This window comes from Camelus dromedarius, chromosome 3 (assembly GCF_036321535.1).
Source record: "Camelus dromedarius isolate mCamDro1 chromosome 3, mCamDro1.pat, whole genome shotgun sequence".
In the NCBI taxonomy this organism is placed as follows: Eukaryota; Metazoa; Chordata; class Mammalia; order Artiodactyla; family Camelidae; genus Camelus; species Camelus dromedarius.
In genome coordinates, this window is record NC_087438.1 from 36120152 (window position 1) to 36136553 (window position 16402).

At 32.8% G+C, this 16402-nt stretch overlaps 1 protein-coding gene across 1 annotated transcript in view; it reads left to right on the forward strand.

The window, feature by feature from the left end:
* Window positions 1–15225, forward strand: part of DDX4 (DEAD-box helicase 4) — a 57745-nt gene extending 42520 nt beyond the window's left edge. Inside the window, exons 15-21 of the mRNA XM_031445273.2 lie at window positions 569–698; window positions 2027–2193; window positions 5470–5615; window positions 12725–12824; window positions 13653–13923; window positions 14067–14177; window positions 14897–15225. Of these exons, the coding sequence (XP_031301133.2) occupies window positions 569–698; window positions 2027–2193; window positions 5470–5615; window positions 12725–12824; window positions 13653–13923; window positions 14067–14177; window positions 14897–14983 (1012 nt within the window). The 3' untranslated portion in view covers window positions 14984–15225. The remainder of the gene's footprint in view (window positions 1–568; window positions 699–2026; window positions 2194–5469; window positions 5616–12724; window positions 12825–13652; window positions 13924–14066; window positions 14178–14896) is intronic.
* The last annotated feature ends 1177 nt before the right edge of the window (window positions 15226–16402 follow it).

The window sequence follows — 16402 nt, forward strand, 5'->3', positions numbered from 1 at the left end:
TAATCTTTTGATACTAAAAATAATATTGGCAGTGACTGTTACTGTATAGTCATATTTATCCATTTGTGGGGACATAACTGAAGGGTAAGTTCCTAGATGTGAATTTACTGGGAAAAAGATAAGCTTTCAAATTTTTATAGAGACTAAAATTGTGAAAGGGGTTGTATCAGTTTATCATCCTGAGTGCCAATTTTTCTACACGCTGGCTAACATGGTATTATTATACTTGAGGGAAAATGTCTTTAGTCATATGTTTAGCTTTTAAAAATAATATTGAACTTACAGTGTTTAAAAGCCATTTGTATTTTTTATGAGCCATTTGTTAATGTTTTTGGCCTATTCTTGTGTGGATGCCGGTCATGTTTATCATTGTTGTTTGAAGAGACCTTTATCAGACAAGTTGTAAATTTTTTTCCCCTACAGTTTTTCAACTTTCTGGGAAGAATTTAATTTTTTTAAAGATGGTTAAATGTGTTAGCTTTTTCATTATGGATTTTCTTTTACATCTTGTTAGAAAAAATGGCTAATTTTCAAGTAACTAGAAAATGATATTTTTTCTTGTCAATAGGACTTGTGTAAGAGCTGTTGTTACGTATGGGGGAACCCAGTTCGGGCATTCAATTCGACAAATAGTGCAAGGCTGTAATATATTATGTGCTACTCCTGGGAGACTGATGGATATCATAAGTAAAGAAAAGGTAGGCTCTAGAGGGATAACAAAATTGTGGGATTGATTAATAATTTATTTTGTATGGGAAAGAGAATGGTATAAATATACATACAATTATTAGAGCACAATTTATGTATTAGGCCCTCATCAGATTCTTTGAATACGTTTTCATATAAATCTTAATCCCAATGGGAGGTAAATAGTATTTTCCATTTTATACTTGGGAAGACAAACTTAGTGAGATTATGTAATTTACTTAAAACCCATCAGATAGCTCTAGTAAATGTAGAGCTAGGGTTAGAATCTGGATTTGATTCTGGAATCTATATCCTATACCCCACTACTCTGGGAGAAAAATGCAATAAGTGCTTTTATCTAGTTTCATATATATCTTGAAGAAATAATTTTTTACCTGGAAAAAAGCCTTTGTGGCATCAGTAATTTTGTCTCCTATTTAAGTCTGGGAGTGATGTTACCCAGGGTTGTTAATTTTCTGTCTTTAGAAAGAGATTTTAGGGGTATGTGTTTATTTTTTGTATTCACATTACTACATTATTACATCTGTATCAGTATTTTTAATTCCTTTTATGACCCTGATTTTGCTTTTCTAGGCTCTTCTCTAAAAGGGTTATTCAAAACGTGCTCTTTCTGCATAAAGGAACTTTTCTTAGGATACTTATTAAGAGTATCTAGAGAAATCCACCTTGATTTACCGCTAAACATCTTTTGTGGGGTACCAAAGTCACTTGGTATTTTTTGCAAATGTGTGCTTCTATTTTTAGCACTAAGTGTTCGTGGTAGGTAAGAAAAATTTCCTAGTTGTTCCCGAGTTATTAGAGAGTGGAGGATATATTAAGGGTTTAAAGGAGTTAGAAATAAATTTACCAGTTATAAGACATTGGAATATGTCATGCTGTTAGGAAATTTTGTTTCTTACATTAAAGAGTCTGACCATGTCAGATAACACAGTCTAGTCTAGTCATTAACCACATGTGACTATTTAAGTTTAAAAATAATACAAAATTAAAGGTTATTTCTTCAAGCATGCTAGCCACATTTCAAGTTCTTAATAGCTGCATGTAGCCAGTGGCTAACAGTGAAGACAGAGAATTTTTTACGTACTAGCAGAAAGGTCTGTTGTGTAGTACTAACCCAGGTGTTTTAGTTTTAATCTTATAAAATGTTTTATAACATAAGAGAAAATTCAGAACTGAAATAAACAGTAGCATTACATGCATAATGACTCATCATTTTATGCATTGATTTCTAATCATCATTAAGAACATATGAATAGTTGGCATTGTGGATAATATTTTGGTTTAATATATTAACTAGAATGCATTTTTCTGCTTAAAGATTGGTCTAAGACAGGTCAAATATTTAGTTTTGGATGAAGCTGATCGCATGCTGGATATGGGTTTTGGACCAGAAATGAAGAAGTTAATTTCCTGCCCAGGAATGCCATCAAAAGAACAACGTCAAACCCTTATGTTCAGTGCAACTTTTCCAGAGGAAATTCAGAGGTAAATTTCTTTCTTTTTAAAAGTAATTGCTATGTAGATAGATTCTTTTATGGAAGGAGAAACAATGTGAATTCATTTTTGAGTGATTTACTTTTTAAAAGATTTAAGATTGTAACATAAGTAGTTTAAAAAGTATAAATGTTTCTAAAAAGTTTGCCATATTTTTCTGTATCTTACCTGAATTCCCAGCTTCACATTAGCGTCACATTTTATTTAAGTAGTGTGTGTGTGCGTGCGCTGCGCTCGCACTCGCACATGAGCGAGAGTGTGAGAGAAAGCACAAGTGAGCTATACATTACATCCTTGTAATTTAATTTATTTTATATCTAGTAGTTCATAACTCTTAATCCTTTTGACCTATTTTACTCCTCCCTCAACTTCCTCCCTTCTATTAACCACTGTTTTGTCTTCAGTATCTATGAGTCTGTTTCTGTTTCATTGTGTTTGTGAAAACATACAGAATTTGTTTTTTTGTGACTTATTTCCTAAGCATAATACCCTCCAGGTCCGTCTTTGTTGTTACAAATGGCAAAATTTCATTCTTTTATGGCCAAGTAATATTCCATTGTAGGTATGTATCTATGTGTGTGTGTGTGTGTATGTATATATACACATCTTCTTTATCCATTCATCTGTTGATGGAAACTTAGGTTGTTTTCTTATCTTGGCTATTGTTAATAATGCTACTATGAACATTAGAGTACATGTATCTTTTCAAATTAGTGTTTTCATTTTCTTTGGGTATATACCTGGAGTGGAATTGCTCTGTATGGTAGTTAATTTTTAATTTTTTGAGGAACCTCTGTACTGTTTTCCATAGTGGCTGTACCAATTTACATTCTCACCAGCAGTGCACAAGGGTAACTTTTCCCCACATCCTCGCCAATCCTTGTTGTTTTTTGTCTTTTTGAAAATAGCCATTTTGACCAATGTGAAGTGATATCTCAGTGTGGCTTTGATTTGCATTTCCCTGATGGTCAGTGATACTGATCTTTTCATGTGCCTGTTGGCCATCTGTATGTTATCTTTGGAAAAATATCTATTCTGGTCCTCAGCTCATTTTTTAATTGCATTGTTTGTTTTGCACTCTGAAGGAAACCAACAAAACAAAACAGACAGCCTACTGACTAGGAGAAGATATTTGCAAACAATATGTTTGATGAGGGGTTAATATTGCAAAATACATGAAGAACTCATACAACTTAATATCAAAAAACAAACAACTCAGTTATTACTTGTACTCTTAATCTCTCTCCTCGGCTCCAGACTTTTAGACTGAACTCTTTAGGGATGTTTTTCCTTTTAGGTGAATTACCAGTAACTAACTCATGTTCATAAAGTTCAAAATTGAATGTATTCTTCAACTCCCTCTTTCCAGTTTTCTTAACGGCCTCATGGTCTTTTGAAGGCAAAAATCCTTTGAATCATGTTGATTCCCACCTCATCCTCTTTTAACTTTCTGCCCTTAAAAAATATTCAACTTGGCAGTTACCTCTAAGATGATTCAAATATGTTAGTTTCTCCTCTATTTCCCACCTTATTTTAGGTCCTTTTCAATTTCCCACTGCTCATTGGTAGTAGCTTTCTAATCTGTCTCCCTACCTGTAATCTCACTTTTGCGCTAGTAAAAATTCCAAAACAAAGTCTGATATTTATAGTCATTTATTCAAAATAACCCCCCTCATGCCTTTCTATCTCTACAGACTAAACAACTTTCAAATTCTTTTACACATGACATAATCTTGGCCTCATCTGCCACTTTCTTACCTGGAATAATATATTTCTGGCCTTTTAGGATTACTTCCTGTTGGCTGCACAAGCCAATTTCTGTTCCTCCTCATTATTTATTCTTATTTCTTCTTTCCTTCTGCATAGAGTGCCTTTCCCCAAGTCATCGGTGTTTCACATTCTTGCTTGCTGCTTCCTTAGATCAAGCTTCAAACTTGAAGACCCTCTTAACAGACATCATTTCATCCGTGCCCTGCCAGTGTATCTTGTGAAAGAAGCTATTTAAAATACTTTATACTTTTCTTGGAATAAGGTTCAATAAATGTTAACTATTGTAATACTAGATTATTATATTAAAACATTAAATAATTAAAATGTGTAAACATTGAACTATATAAAATATTTTTAAATTATAGTAATTGTTTTTTATATAACTATATTTATCCTACTTGATGTGAGCACTTCAGAGGCAGAGGCCATCATATTCATCTTTGTACTCCCAGTACCTTGTACCATTTATGCCTGACATGATGCACTCACTGTATGTTTTAGTGGGTGTAAAGGATGATGGACAGTTTAGAATCGCAGAAGATTTCAAGGTTTGTGCCTAGGGAGAGGGTGCTTGACTCTAGAAGTAGTGTACCAACAAGAAGCTTCTTTTTTTTTTTTCTTTTATGGTAAGAGAGCAGGTGAAGGGAAAGAAGCAATTGTGATTTATTAAGATTCTGGATATGCTGAGTTTGAACTATTTTCTTGATATGCTAGGAGGCAGCTAGAAAATAAGAAACTGCTGCATGACCTCCCCTTTTCTCCTCCCAAACTGGCTCTGTAATTGGCAATTCCTCTTCTCCCCTACCCTGTGTTTCTGGGTGATCCAAAGCAGGGCTTTCTAGTTGTGTGTGTGTCAAGATGCTGATAACCTCAACCTTTGGTGTGAGCATCTGCAGCCTAGTGGGGCCTAGCCCATAGTCCTGTCACCTCTTGCCTCATTTTTTTTCCCCAGTTATGCTCTACAAATATCATCATTTTGTATGTTTGTCATGACATGAAAAGCACTGACCTAAGATCTGCTTTGCTTGTAAATAGTTCATTTGAAAGATAATAATTTAACAACTAATATTTTCAGGAAACAAATCTTAGAAGTAACATACATAAAAGTGATGAGTGAATAACAGACTTTTTGTCATAGGCTTGCATTTCAGTTTTTAATAAATTCCTGCTTGTTGTAGTCTGATACTTATTTCAGTTTAATTTTTATTATTAATACACATTGTATATAGTTTTGCATGGCCAGCACATCCACTTGAAATTACTTATTCATAACTTGACAGACTTTTTCACTCGTAGTTGGTATGTATTTTACAATATCTTAATATTTTTATACTGATCTTTGAAACTTGTACCTGGATGATGTAAGTATCCACCTTCTCTTACTATAGCTGTTATACACTGGCTTATTAATACTGAAGCAACACTTGTAGGAATTCAGTAATATTATAAATTTTAATGGAAGAGGATAAGTTAAGAAATAATCTTTTGTCTTTCAAGGTTGGCTGGGGAGTTTTTAAAGTCGAATTATTTGTTTGTTGCTGTTGGACAAGTGGGTGGAGCATGTAGAGATGTTCAGCAGACCATTCTCCAAGTTGGCCAGTACTCAAAAAGAGAAAAACTTGTCGAAATTCTACGAAACATAGGTATCTTACATTGATATAATTATTTTTGTCACAATTTTTGTTTTTACAGAAATTACTTTAAAAATTAAGCATTTTGGGCATGAGTTTAATAAGTTATTACTGTTTCCTCTCTGAAGCTCTTTTTGTAAAAGGTTTTATGACTCAGTTTTCTGTGTGAATTATATAGCAGTATAGTTCATTCTTCTCCATAAATGTTAAATATAGGAAAGATTTGAGACTTTGTTTAACAGTGTTTGACTAAAAACTATTCCGGCAGAAATACATATTTTTTTTGTTTTAGAAAAAAATAGAAGGGATTAGTAACATATCTTTACATCAAGCTCTGTTTACCAAAAGTGAAATCTTTGTTGTATTTCTAGTTCCCAGTTTTTGCTTCCTAAGTCTTCCTGTATTCATAGATTCAAAGAATGTAAGAGCTGGAACGGACTTGAAAGATCTAATTCTGTCCCTTGACAATGTTAATGAGAAATCCACCCCCCACGCCCCCCAAAAAACACACAAGTTTTCTAGAAAGTTGTATTTCTTTGTTTTATTGAGGTAGCCTTAGTTTGAGCCTGGAAATAAAATTATCTAATATGGCCATTTTAAGACTTTTTTTTGTCATCACACAGGCTAAGAGTACTTACATGGATACATTCCCCTCCTCCTCCATTTTAGTAAATCTGTTTTGGTTGGAATGTCAGTGTTGGGATTGGGGAATAAGAAGGCAGAAATCTCTCTAATTTCCAGGGGGGAAAAATGTTGATTTAGAAGTCACTTTTTAAGAGTTTACTGAGTTTTATTAAAATAAAAAAAACTTTTCAAAACCAAATACTCATCTTGAGTTTGAGAAATGTTAGTTTACTTCATTGTATGTTTCATAACATATACTCTGGTGTACAAAATAAGCATAGCAACTGCTACAGGCCGCATACTGTTTTGATTGTTTTACATGCATTGTTAACTCATTTAATTCTCCAGACAACCTTCTGAGGTGGGCTTTGTTATCCCCATTTTAAGGATGAGGACACTGAAATACAGAGAGATCAAGTAACTTGCTCAGTATAAATTGAAGCCCCAAATGCAGAAGAGATAAGCAATCTACAGTTTTGCTCAAATTTGAGCACATTTCTAGTATGATCACTTTAAGATTTTTAATACATAAATTTGTGGAATAAAGTTTGAGAATAATCCTAATGAAGAGAGTTTTTCAGAAGTGATGTTTTCCCTCTGAGAAAACTTTGAGGTCATTGTATAAGCACTATTGGTATACTTCTATATTTTTTTAACTGTTAAATGTTTTGTAGTTTAGAGTTCATTATTGTATTCTTTTTTTCACTTTGCATGGAATAGTTACCCAATATATCCTCACATTTTACATATTTTTATTCATATAATTTATCTCATTGTCTAATCTTTAATTTAAATCTGCTAACTTTCCCCTTCTGCCTTTAAAATGCATGGGCATTTCATTATTTCATGGTAGTATAACCAACTGCCTTTTTCATAATTTTAAATGACCAGGTGTTAAAGATTTTATTGAGCTCATTAATTACAAAGAGAACTAGAAAGATGTTATTGCCAGTTCAAAGGAGAATTCAAAGAACATATATATGTGTAGGATATCAGATGGCTAAGATAAATTTACAGATAAATGTAAAAATGGTCAATATCCACAAAGCAATAATCAATTATATTTGAGGGGAAATTTTCATTTGTATTTTTATTGATAAGAATCATTTGCATTGCTGTCATTTGGCAATAGAGGTATAAAAGAAATACAGTAAAAGGCACAGACAACCCTGAAGGGTATGCTAGATAGTAATCATATTTGCTCATTTCAAAGTCCTCAGCAGTTTTTTCTGACAGCCTATCTCCCCTGCATGATCACAATAATCTCAGAGATTGTTCTTAATCACGAGAGGTTGGTCTCACTATGTTTGTCCTGTTTGCGTAGGTGCAGCAGGACTGTTCCTTATCAATATGGCCTCCTTGAGTTTGTTTTTCAAATGTAGATCCATACGGTATTAAATAACTATTCTAAAGTTACAAAATTATCTTCTTTCTAGACATTTTCATAAGAAATCTGAGACTGAACTTTTAAAGGCCTCTGAAGAATAGGAAACTAAGTCTAAGAAACAGTGTTTACCATATATTTCGTCTGCAGTGCCTGGAAGTTTGAAAGCATTCCTCTCTTCTGAGTTTCCTCAGATGTTTTATGTAATTAATTCTTGTTTCACTGGATCTGTGAACAGTCTGCTTTCATGATTCTATCTGCTTCTGGACTAGTCCTAGAAATCATACTCAATCTAATGATGTTTGCAAGTTGTCAAAAATATCAGCTTACAGTCTTCTACCCAAGACTATTCTTTGAGGTATCAATAGTTTGAAGTGCCTAGAATGGTCCTTTTCCACAAGGCTTGGAGTCTGTCCTTTGTTGAAGATAGAAACTCTAATCTATAGTTTATAGCACAATCTTTGGGCAAGTATCAAAACAAAAACAAAAGCTATTTGTAGTTGACAGTGACTGAATGATTGTGGCTATTACTGATAATTGTTAAATGGGGAAGATCTGATGAGGGTTCATAGTAAGAATAATGCTACTAATAAGGAAATTTGGTTTTTCTTATGGCATGCAAAATAAAGGTAATAGTCATTCCAAAAAAATTATATACAAAATGCCTTAATGGTGATTGAGCCTGTTTTCAAAGAGAATGTTATATGTTACATCTGATTTATGAAAATGGATAGACATAATTTTTCATACCAGGAATATCCAGTACATAGATTTAGTAAGCATAGAATAGGATCTAGTGATCTGTATTTTTACAAAATGCCATGTGTAAGTCTAGTGTACATCCCAGTTTAGAACCACCGAATCTAGATTCAAATTAAGAAAGAAGTAATATTGTAGCCCAATAAACATGTTACATAAAAAGTTAAATTATGACTGGCAACATTAGTATCAGGCAGTATACCTTCAGGCCTCTGATAAACCCAGAAAAACACTACAGAGTTGTTTCATAAGTGTTCTGTTCAGTTTTTCTCAAGGTTAAAAAATTATGAATAGCAAGAAAATTTACACAATTCCAGGGACTTCCTATGAAGTATACATTTTTGAAATGTACTAATAACATCTTACCTATGCATTTTTAACCCAGGGAAATTTTAATGTCTCTTCTGATTTAACAGCTCTTACCTCGCAACTCTTGAAAGTAGTAACACATCAAACATGCCTAATTAATTTTAGCCTCTCTTTTATAAGGTAAACTTAAAAACATCTGTCCTTTTCCTGGGGTTCTCTGGGAAATCTCAAAGTAGTTTAGGTGGATTTCTTTTTCTAAATTTAAGGTCTGATCTTAAGATGACAAAGTCAAAATTTTTCAGAGAAGAGTTAAATATTTGATTAGTGTAGGATTATTGGTATCTGAGAAGCAGTATTTAGTTATCAATTTAATTGAAGTGACAAGCATTAAAAAATAAATGAAGAAGGTAACATGATTGTAAAGAATGATAGCTCTTTTATAAATAACCAAAGACAATAAAATCAACAGATTCTCTGCTACTTAGGCTGATTACAGGGAAGAGAAAGAATAACTTTTCATTTTGTGTTTAAAGGGATTAAATAGTAAATCAAAAAATAGTTCCATCCAAATTGATTGAATTTTGCTAAAATTTTAACACATTTCATAGCTTCTTTTAAGACTCATATTATAAATCAATGCATATAAAATTCAGTTTCCAAGTTTTGTCCTCCTTTGTGCTTCAACTCTAGAGCAAACCAACACTTAGTACTAAATGAATCCTCCTCAGGGTCCCTAATACCCTTGAGAGGAATCTGTGAGGTAAAAAACAGTTTTCATGATTATACTACAATTATTTTGACATGCAATATATTCAAGTAAATATCTAAATTTTTTCTTGGTTTTAGTTTTTAATATGGTAAATAGCAATAATTATAACTTACATAACTGAAAATTCTTTGGGATTGTTGGTAACTTTTTAAGAGTTTAGAGGGATCACAGACCAAAATTTTGAGAACTACCACTTTAGGGAAGAATTACTCTTTCTTTCCGTGAAAGACAAAAACATGTACGGTTTGTATTTCTTAATCATTATTACTCGTAGTGTAGTCTCCACCACTTATGTTAATTATGGCTTTTAACTATTGTAATTTCTATTTCTTAGAAGAAACTAGAGGCAGGGATGGACAGTTGAGACATGTCATACACAAACATTGTAGCTATCAGAGCTTGTAAACTTCCTGTACTACCTTCTATACCACACATAGATCCTTTTACACTTTGTTAAAGTAGCAAAAATGAGTAAGTTCGTTAACATGACTCAAAAGTATTGCCTCTCTATAGTATATGAAAAGTGACAAGCAAAAGGACATAAACCTATGTTCAGTAATTAATGTTTGAGAATTCTACGTTTAGTGATTATCCATTAATTAATTCAACCTAGTTTACTGTTTTAAGTTACCTAATGCCAAAGATCTTGGAAATTATCTTCAATATGACAGCATATAAAATGGTAGATACTGTTGAACACAGATTTACATTGTTGTGCTCTTAAACATTATGGAGAATATTAGTTAATTTGACTGACAAGTCTCTATGTGTTAAGAAAAACCCGAGTGAAATAAGATACATGTTTGTATTGTACTTAACACTGATACACTGGAGAAAAGACATGGGTGTTTTTTTAAACCAAAGTTTTTAGTCTTGGTTATTGAAGAGTTCACTTAATTGTGTGAACTTGGAATCTTAAAATATTTCTGCTTTATTTCCTATAGGATGACCTTTTTAAAGTTTAATATAGTTAAAGTAGTACAAGTTCAGTTTCTTTATTTTTCAGGAATTTTAGAAATATTTATCTCTAAAATTATTTTTCTATTTATCTTGTAAAATCAGGATTGAGCTCCTTTGATTTAAGAGACATTATAATTTAATTTGTTAATTCTCTCCTTAGGGTATTAATATGATTATACATAGTGATGGATAAAGCCCTTTCTGAATTAGACACATAAAGAACTTAGAAGCTTCAGTTCTGCCACTTTAGCCCCAGATCAAGAGTGAACATAGAAATAAAAACAATTACAATCTAGCTATCCAAGCTAGAATTCTTTTTAGATTCTAAGTTGATTTTAGTTAACAGTGGACTAATAGACAAAAAAAAAAAAAAAAAAAAAAAGACTAACAAGATGAAATTCTCTATTATTTCTCACCCAACAAATTAGGTAGCTATTCACAAATCCACTTACAAAGATCTCCAAATGATCTGATTGTAAAACTAAATTTGCAATTATAGCTTATTGTCTGAACAACAACAACAACAACAAAATACAAAACCAGTAGAGAGGGAAAAAACTAGAGGAGGTGTCAGTGGAGTTAAATTTGTATTACTATTTGGGATTTGCACTGGGAACTGAGAAAAGATGAGATCAGGGCTTAAGTTGCACAGTAGTATTAGATACCTGACTCTGTAGGATAAATCAGTTTTGTCATTGAGCATACTGAATGACCTCCAAAACTGTTGAAAAGTAATTTTTGATAAAACGTAACACCATTACTCTCTAATAAATAAAATGACTATGTCTCTAGGATATAGGGATCAGTTGCCCTTTTGATTTCCTACCTGGTTGTCTAATAGTTGCCTGAGATTTAATTAAATATTACCTCTAAACCTTCCTTTCTTGAGTCCTCCTAACTCCATTAATGTTAGATCTATTCTTCCAGTTCCTCAGACACAAAATCTGAGTCATCCTTGATTTCTTTCTCCAGCTTACACATCTGATCTGTGAGCAAAATTCTCTTTTCTGGTATCAAACTATATCACAATCCATCAGCTGCTAAGTTAAAACAAAGATCAGAACTTTCCACTTCTTTGCTCCAAACCCAGTGACTTCCTTTCTCAAAGTAAAGTTCTTGCAATGGTTCTCAAGGCCCTTCATGTGACGGCCTCCCATACCTCTGTCTTCTTCTCCTACTGCTCTCCGTGGCTCACCCACTCTGGCCACACTTCGCTCACTAGTGTTCCTTACACATACTAGGCATGGTTCTGCCTCACTGTCCCACTGCTTTTGCTCTTGATGTTCCCTCTGCCCAGGACATAGAAACCACATGGGGATGGGACCTCTTTTCTGTTTCTGTTTTTCTTTTTCTTTTTTTCTTTTGAGCACATCAAGAACACCCACGCCTTGGAGCCATTATATTTGTTCTTCCTTCAGCCTTGTAATATCTTTCCTCAGATATCTGAATAGTTTACTATCTTATTTTAGTATTATCTCTACTCAAATGTCATCTAATTAGAGAGGGTACATCTAAAGTAATCCACATGGGCCCTTTATTCTGCTAGTTTTTTCTTTTTTAGGACTTAATGCATGTTACTTGTTTATTATTTGCCTCCCCACAGTGAGTGTGCGGCTTTGTTTTATTGCTGTGTTTTCAACATCTAGGATAGTTACTGGCATCTACTAGGCACTGAATATTTGTTGAATAAGTGAAGCCAGCTGTTGGGACATGAGGGAGTGGGATTATGAACAGTAATACCTTCTTCATTCCTTCCATTAAGGCTATAAATTATCATCTTTCCTCTCTGTCATTTTATAGAAAAGTTCCTTGTGTGGAGAAATCCCTGGCTCATGCTTGAATTTCAACCAATTAAATAAGCTAACAAGTAAATATTCTTTAATGCATTAAGACCCTGGGATAGTTATTTAATTTTCTATCATATATATGAATACCTCTGGCAGTCAAGGTTGAAATAAAAATTGGATGATCTTGGGAGGTAAAGAACAAACATTTATAGAGAGGGAAGTGAAGGGCCTGAGACAAATTTGAAACTGCTTATAGTTGGCAGGTAGTTAGCATTTATCTTTCTCTAAGTCTCTACTTCTTGATTGGCATAGGAGGGCAGAGGGCTAACTGATTTTTTCAGTCCTAAAGTAGGGGAAAATCCTTGTTTCTTTGACATCCATTCATTCAGAGAAGATGTGCGTTACCTACCAGGTCTGGGTCCTGGGTATGCAGTGGTGAATGAGATAGTTTCCTATTCACCCTACCCTTTTGTTTCCTTCCCCTAATTTTGTAGTTTGAATGTTAAATCATTGTTTTCTTGTTTTGTAGGTGATGAAAGAACTATGGTCTTTGTTGAAACTAAGAAAAAAGCAGATTTTATTGCCACTTTTCTTTGTCAAGAAAAAATATCAACAACAAGTATTCATGGGTGAGTAGATTGGTATGATTTCCTAGTAAGGAGGTGACTTAGTAAGGAGGTGATTTCTATTTGTCATTTGTTAAGAAATGTCAATATACTTAAGTAATATAAAATCCTAGAATTAGGATTCAGAATTCTCAAGATCTAAACTTACTCTTCACCCTCATTTTAAATTTTTATAAGAAGCAAGTGGTGGGGATGGGTGAGTTAAAGGTATATCTTAGACTCCACATTATGAGGAGTGTTAACTTCTCAAGAGATCTTACTTAAGGCTCTCTCTCTGATCCTTAGATCCAGGTGTTTCTAATCTTCCTGATGCCTGACCCTTTTTTTTTTTATTGGAGTCCTTAAAAGTGTCATATAAACACAACTTCATTGGCACTTTACTAGTGGATCTAAAATATTAATCAGTGAATATGTAGAATTCAGAGATACTTTTTAAAAATACTTAAAAATTTTTAAAGTTATTTTTGAGAAAGCATTCTGATTGATCAAGTAGCTATATTTTGTCAAGACTAGAAAGAGATCAATATTAATAGGTGAAATTTGATGTTTGTTATATTTGAGTTTGTATTTTGACTCCATGTGTTAGCTGTTACCTTACCTCATCTGCATATGGGAATAATTGTCCTAACCACAAAGTATTATTGTGAGAATTAAATTAAGTGATGACTTGAAAGGGATTGGTATAATACTTGTTATGTAAGAAGTAGACATTCATGTTAAATGCTGCTGTTTTTACTGTTATTAAAAAGAAATTTATATGTTGAACTTTAATGGATCTCCTTAAAAATATTCTTAAGAGCTGCCCTAATACATGCTTTCTTTTCTTTCAAGTGATCGAGAACAGAGAGAGCGAGAGCAAGCTCTTGGAGATTTCCGCTGTGGAAAGTGCCCAGTTCTTGTTGCTACTTCAGTAGCTGCTCGAGGGCTGGATATTGAAAATGTTCAACATGTTATCAATTTTGATCTTCCTTCTACCATTGATGAATATGTTCATCGAATTGGGCGTACTGGTCGTTGTGGAAATACTGGCAGAGCCATTTCCTTTTTTGATCCTGAATCAGATAACCATTTAGCACAGCCTCTAGTTAAAGTACTGTCAGATGTAAGTTTTTAATTTTTAAAACTGAATGGATAGTGTTCTTTTATTGAAAGACATTCTATACATATGTATATTTAGGAAAAGTAAACTCTTCATCTCTGAGACTTTATGTATGTTGTATATGAAGTTAATTTTTTTTTTTGAAGGCTCAACAAGATGTTCCTGCATGGTTGGAAGAAATTGCCTTTAGTACATATGTTCCCGGCTTCAGTGGTAGTTCAAGAGGAAATGTGTTTGCATCAGTTGATACTAGAAAGGTTAGTTAAGGGGAAAAACTCAGAACTCAGTTTTAGTTTTTACTCTCTGTAAATGTTGTGCTTAATATTGTGAAGTAACTATAACATTGAATAATTTATCTAAGCCATTATTTTCATACCTAGAAGATTACTTTAATATTTCTCTGAAAATTTCATGTACATATATAGTTTTGGTCTTAAAGTTTGAAGAATTTGAAATTTATGCTCAAACACCTTCTTTTCCCAATTTTGCTGGCATTTTAAACTCCAATTTGAGATCTTTGGAGCTTTCTGTAGGAATGCTTTTTTTTTTAAATTTATTCTGACCACATTATTAAGTAAGATAAAATAATAGAGATATGAGTTGCATATCTTTTCTATGATGTCAGTTTATAGGCAACATCACTTATACAGATACAGTGAACATACTAGTCATTAAATATTTATGCTTATTCACTGAAAAGGAGAGTCATTTTTCACTTGCCAAAAGTATTGGCTTAAAAAAGTTTTTTCTTGAAATATTCTGTGCAATTTAGACTTCCCAGGTTGATATGGGCCTGTTTATCAAATGGATTGGATTCAGTGAGAATGAAATTATATATATATTTAGGAAAGACATAGTAGAAAGCTTGAATCCCTGCTCTCAGTCTGGACAATGTAACTTCAAAACTGTATAAAATTAAATGTATGTTTGTTTGTTTCTTTTCTTTCTTTTTTTTTTTTTTTTTTTTTTTTTTAAGAATTTCCAGGGCAAGAGCTCTTTGAACACAGCAGGGTTTTCTTCTTCACAAGCTCCCAATCCAGTAGATGATGAGTCATGGGATTAAGGCTGAAAGAACCTTCAAGTTTGTGGTACAGTTTTGATGCAGAGAAGAAAATAGTTTTGATTTTTGAGTTTTTAACAGAAGTGTGAAGCTGACACTCTTCTATCTCCTGTCCTTCTGTTCTTACTCCCACCCTTAAAAAAATCCTTACTGACTAGTTATGTGTAATGCTAAAAGTTACAGTGTTGCAGTTACTGATAAAAATGGTGTTAACCAGAAAGATTAAAGCATTCTAAACGTCGTGCTTATTTCTAGTGTATTCTTCAGGGGTTTTAGACATAATTCCTGTCTAAATGCTATGTTGTAGTATACTGTTTGTTGATCCTATAATAAATAGGATATAGGATACACTTTTGGTTAAAAATTATTGGGTCTCATTTTTACTTAAAAGCAATAGTGTGTCACTGAAATGTGATGACATGGTTTTCATGACACAAATAGTAAAAGACAAGCTTTTTAAAGTAATTTTGATTGTAGATCATCAGATATATGATGAAAATGGTTAAATGTTTGCAATGTGAGCTTAATGACACAAATGTTTGTTTTTATATATACAGACTTTCCTTGAAAATAAAGGATGGAAACACTTTGCCCCCTAAGTTTTATGACAGCACTTTTAATTTTTCTTGTTACATATACATAGTTCTCAATTTCTGCCTTTGGAATTTTATCTTATTGAGTCTTGTGAAATGAATGAAGTGAACAAAAGGTCTTATATAAAGTAATATGTATAATATGCATTAATACACAGATGTAATAATGAAAATCGTTCTTTGAGCTCAAACTATATCAACAAAAAACAGTGCTGTTCATTCTTACCATATTAGTTTTTTGGTATTTTAATACTGAGGTAAGGAACTCTTTTCTTTCATTTATATATCTTAACCTTACTATGTCTGGAATGTAAGAAATTATTAACTTTTTTTAAACTTTTTTTTTGGTAGGGAGAGGTAATTAGGTTTATTTATTTTACTTTATAGAGGAGGTACTGGGGATTGAACCCAGGACCTCTGTGTGCTAAGCATGTACTCTACCACTTGAGCTATACCCTCTCCCCTAGAAATTCTTAATAAATCATTAAATGAATGAATCAAAACACTAGGAAATAAAACAAGTGAGATGTAAATATTAGGGGACAAAAATAATCAGTTTCAAGTATATGTTATTTTTCACTTAAAAAAATTCAAGCAACATATCACCAGCATAAATGTCTTGTAGGAATTTGGTTAATAAATGAAGCATCACATATGAAAAGAGGAATGTTCAACAGATTTTGTTAGGATAACTAGTTAGATGCCCACCCCATGCCATATTCAAAATCATTTCTATGTGAATTATATAAAAAATTACAACTACAAAAATCCAGCTAAATATTAAACCTTTGAATTGGGAATGAGAGTTGACATTAAGCTCAAAGGATGG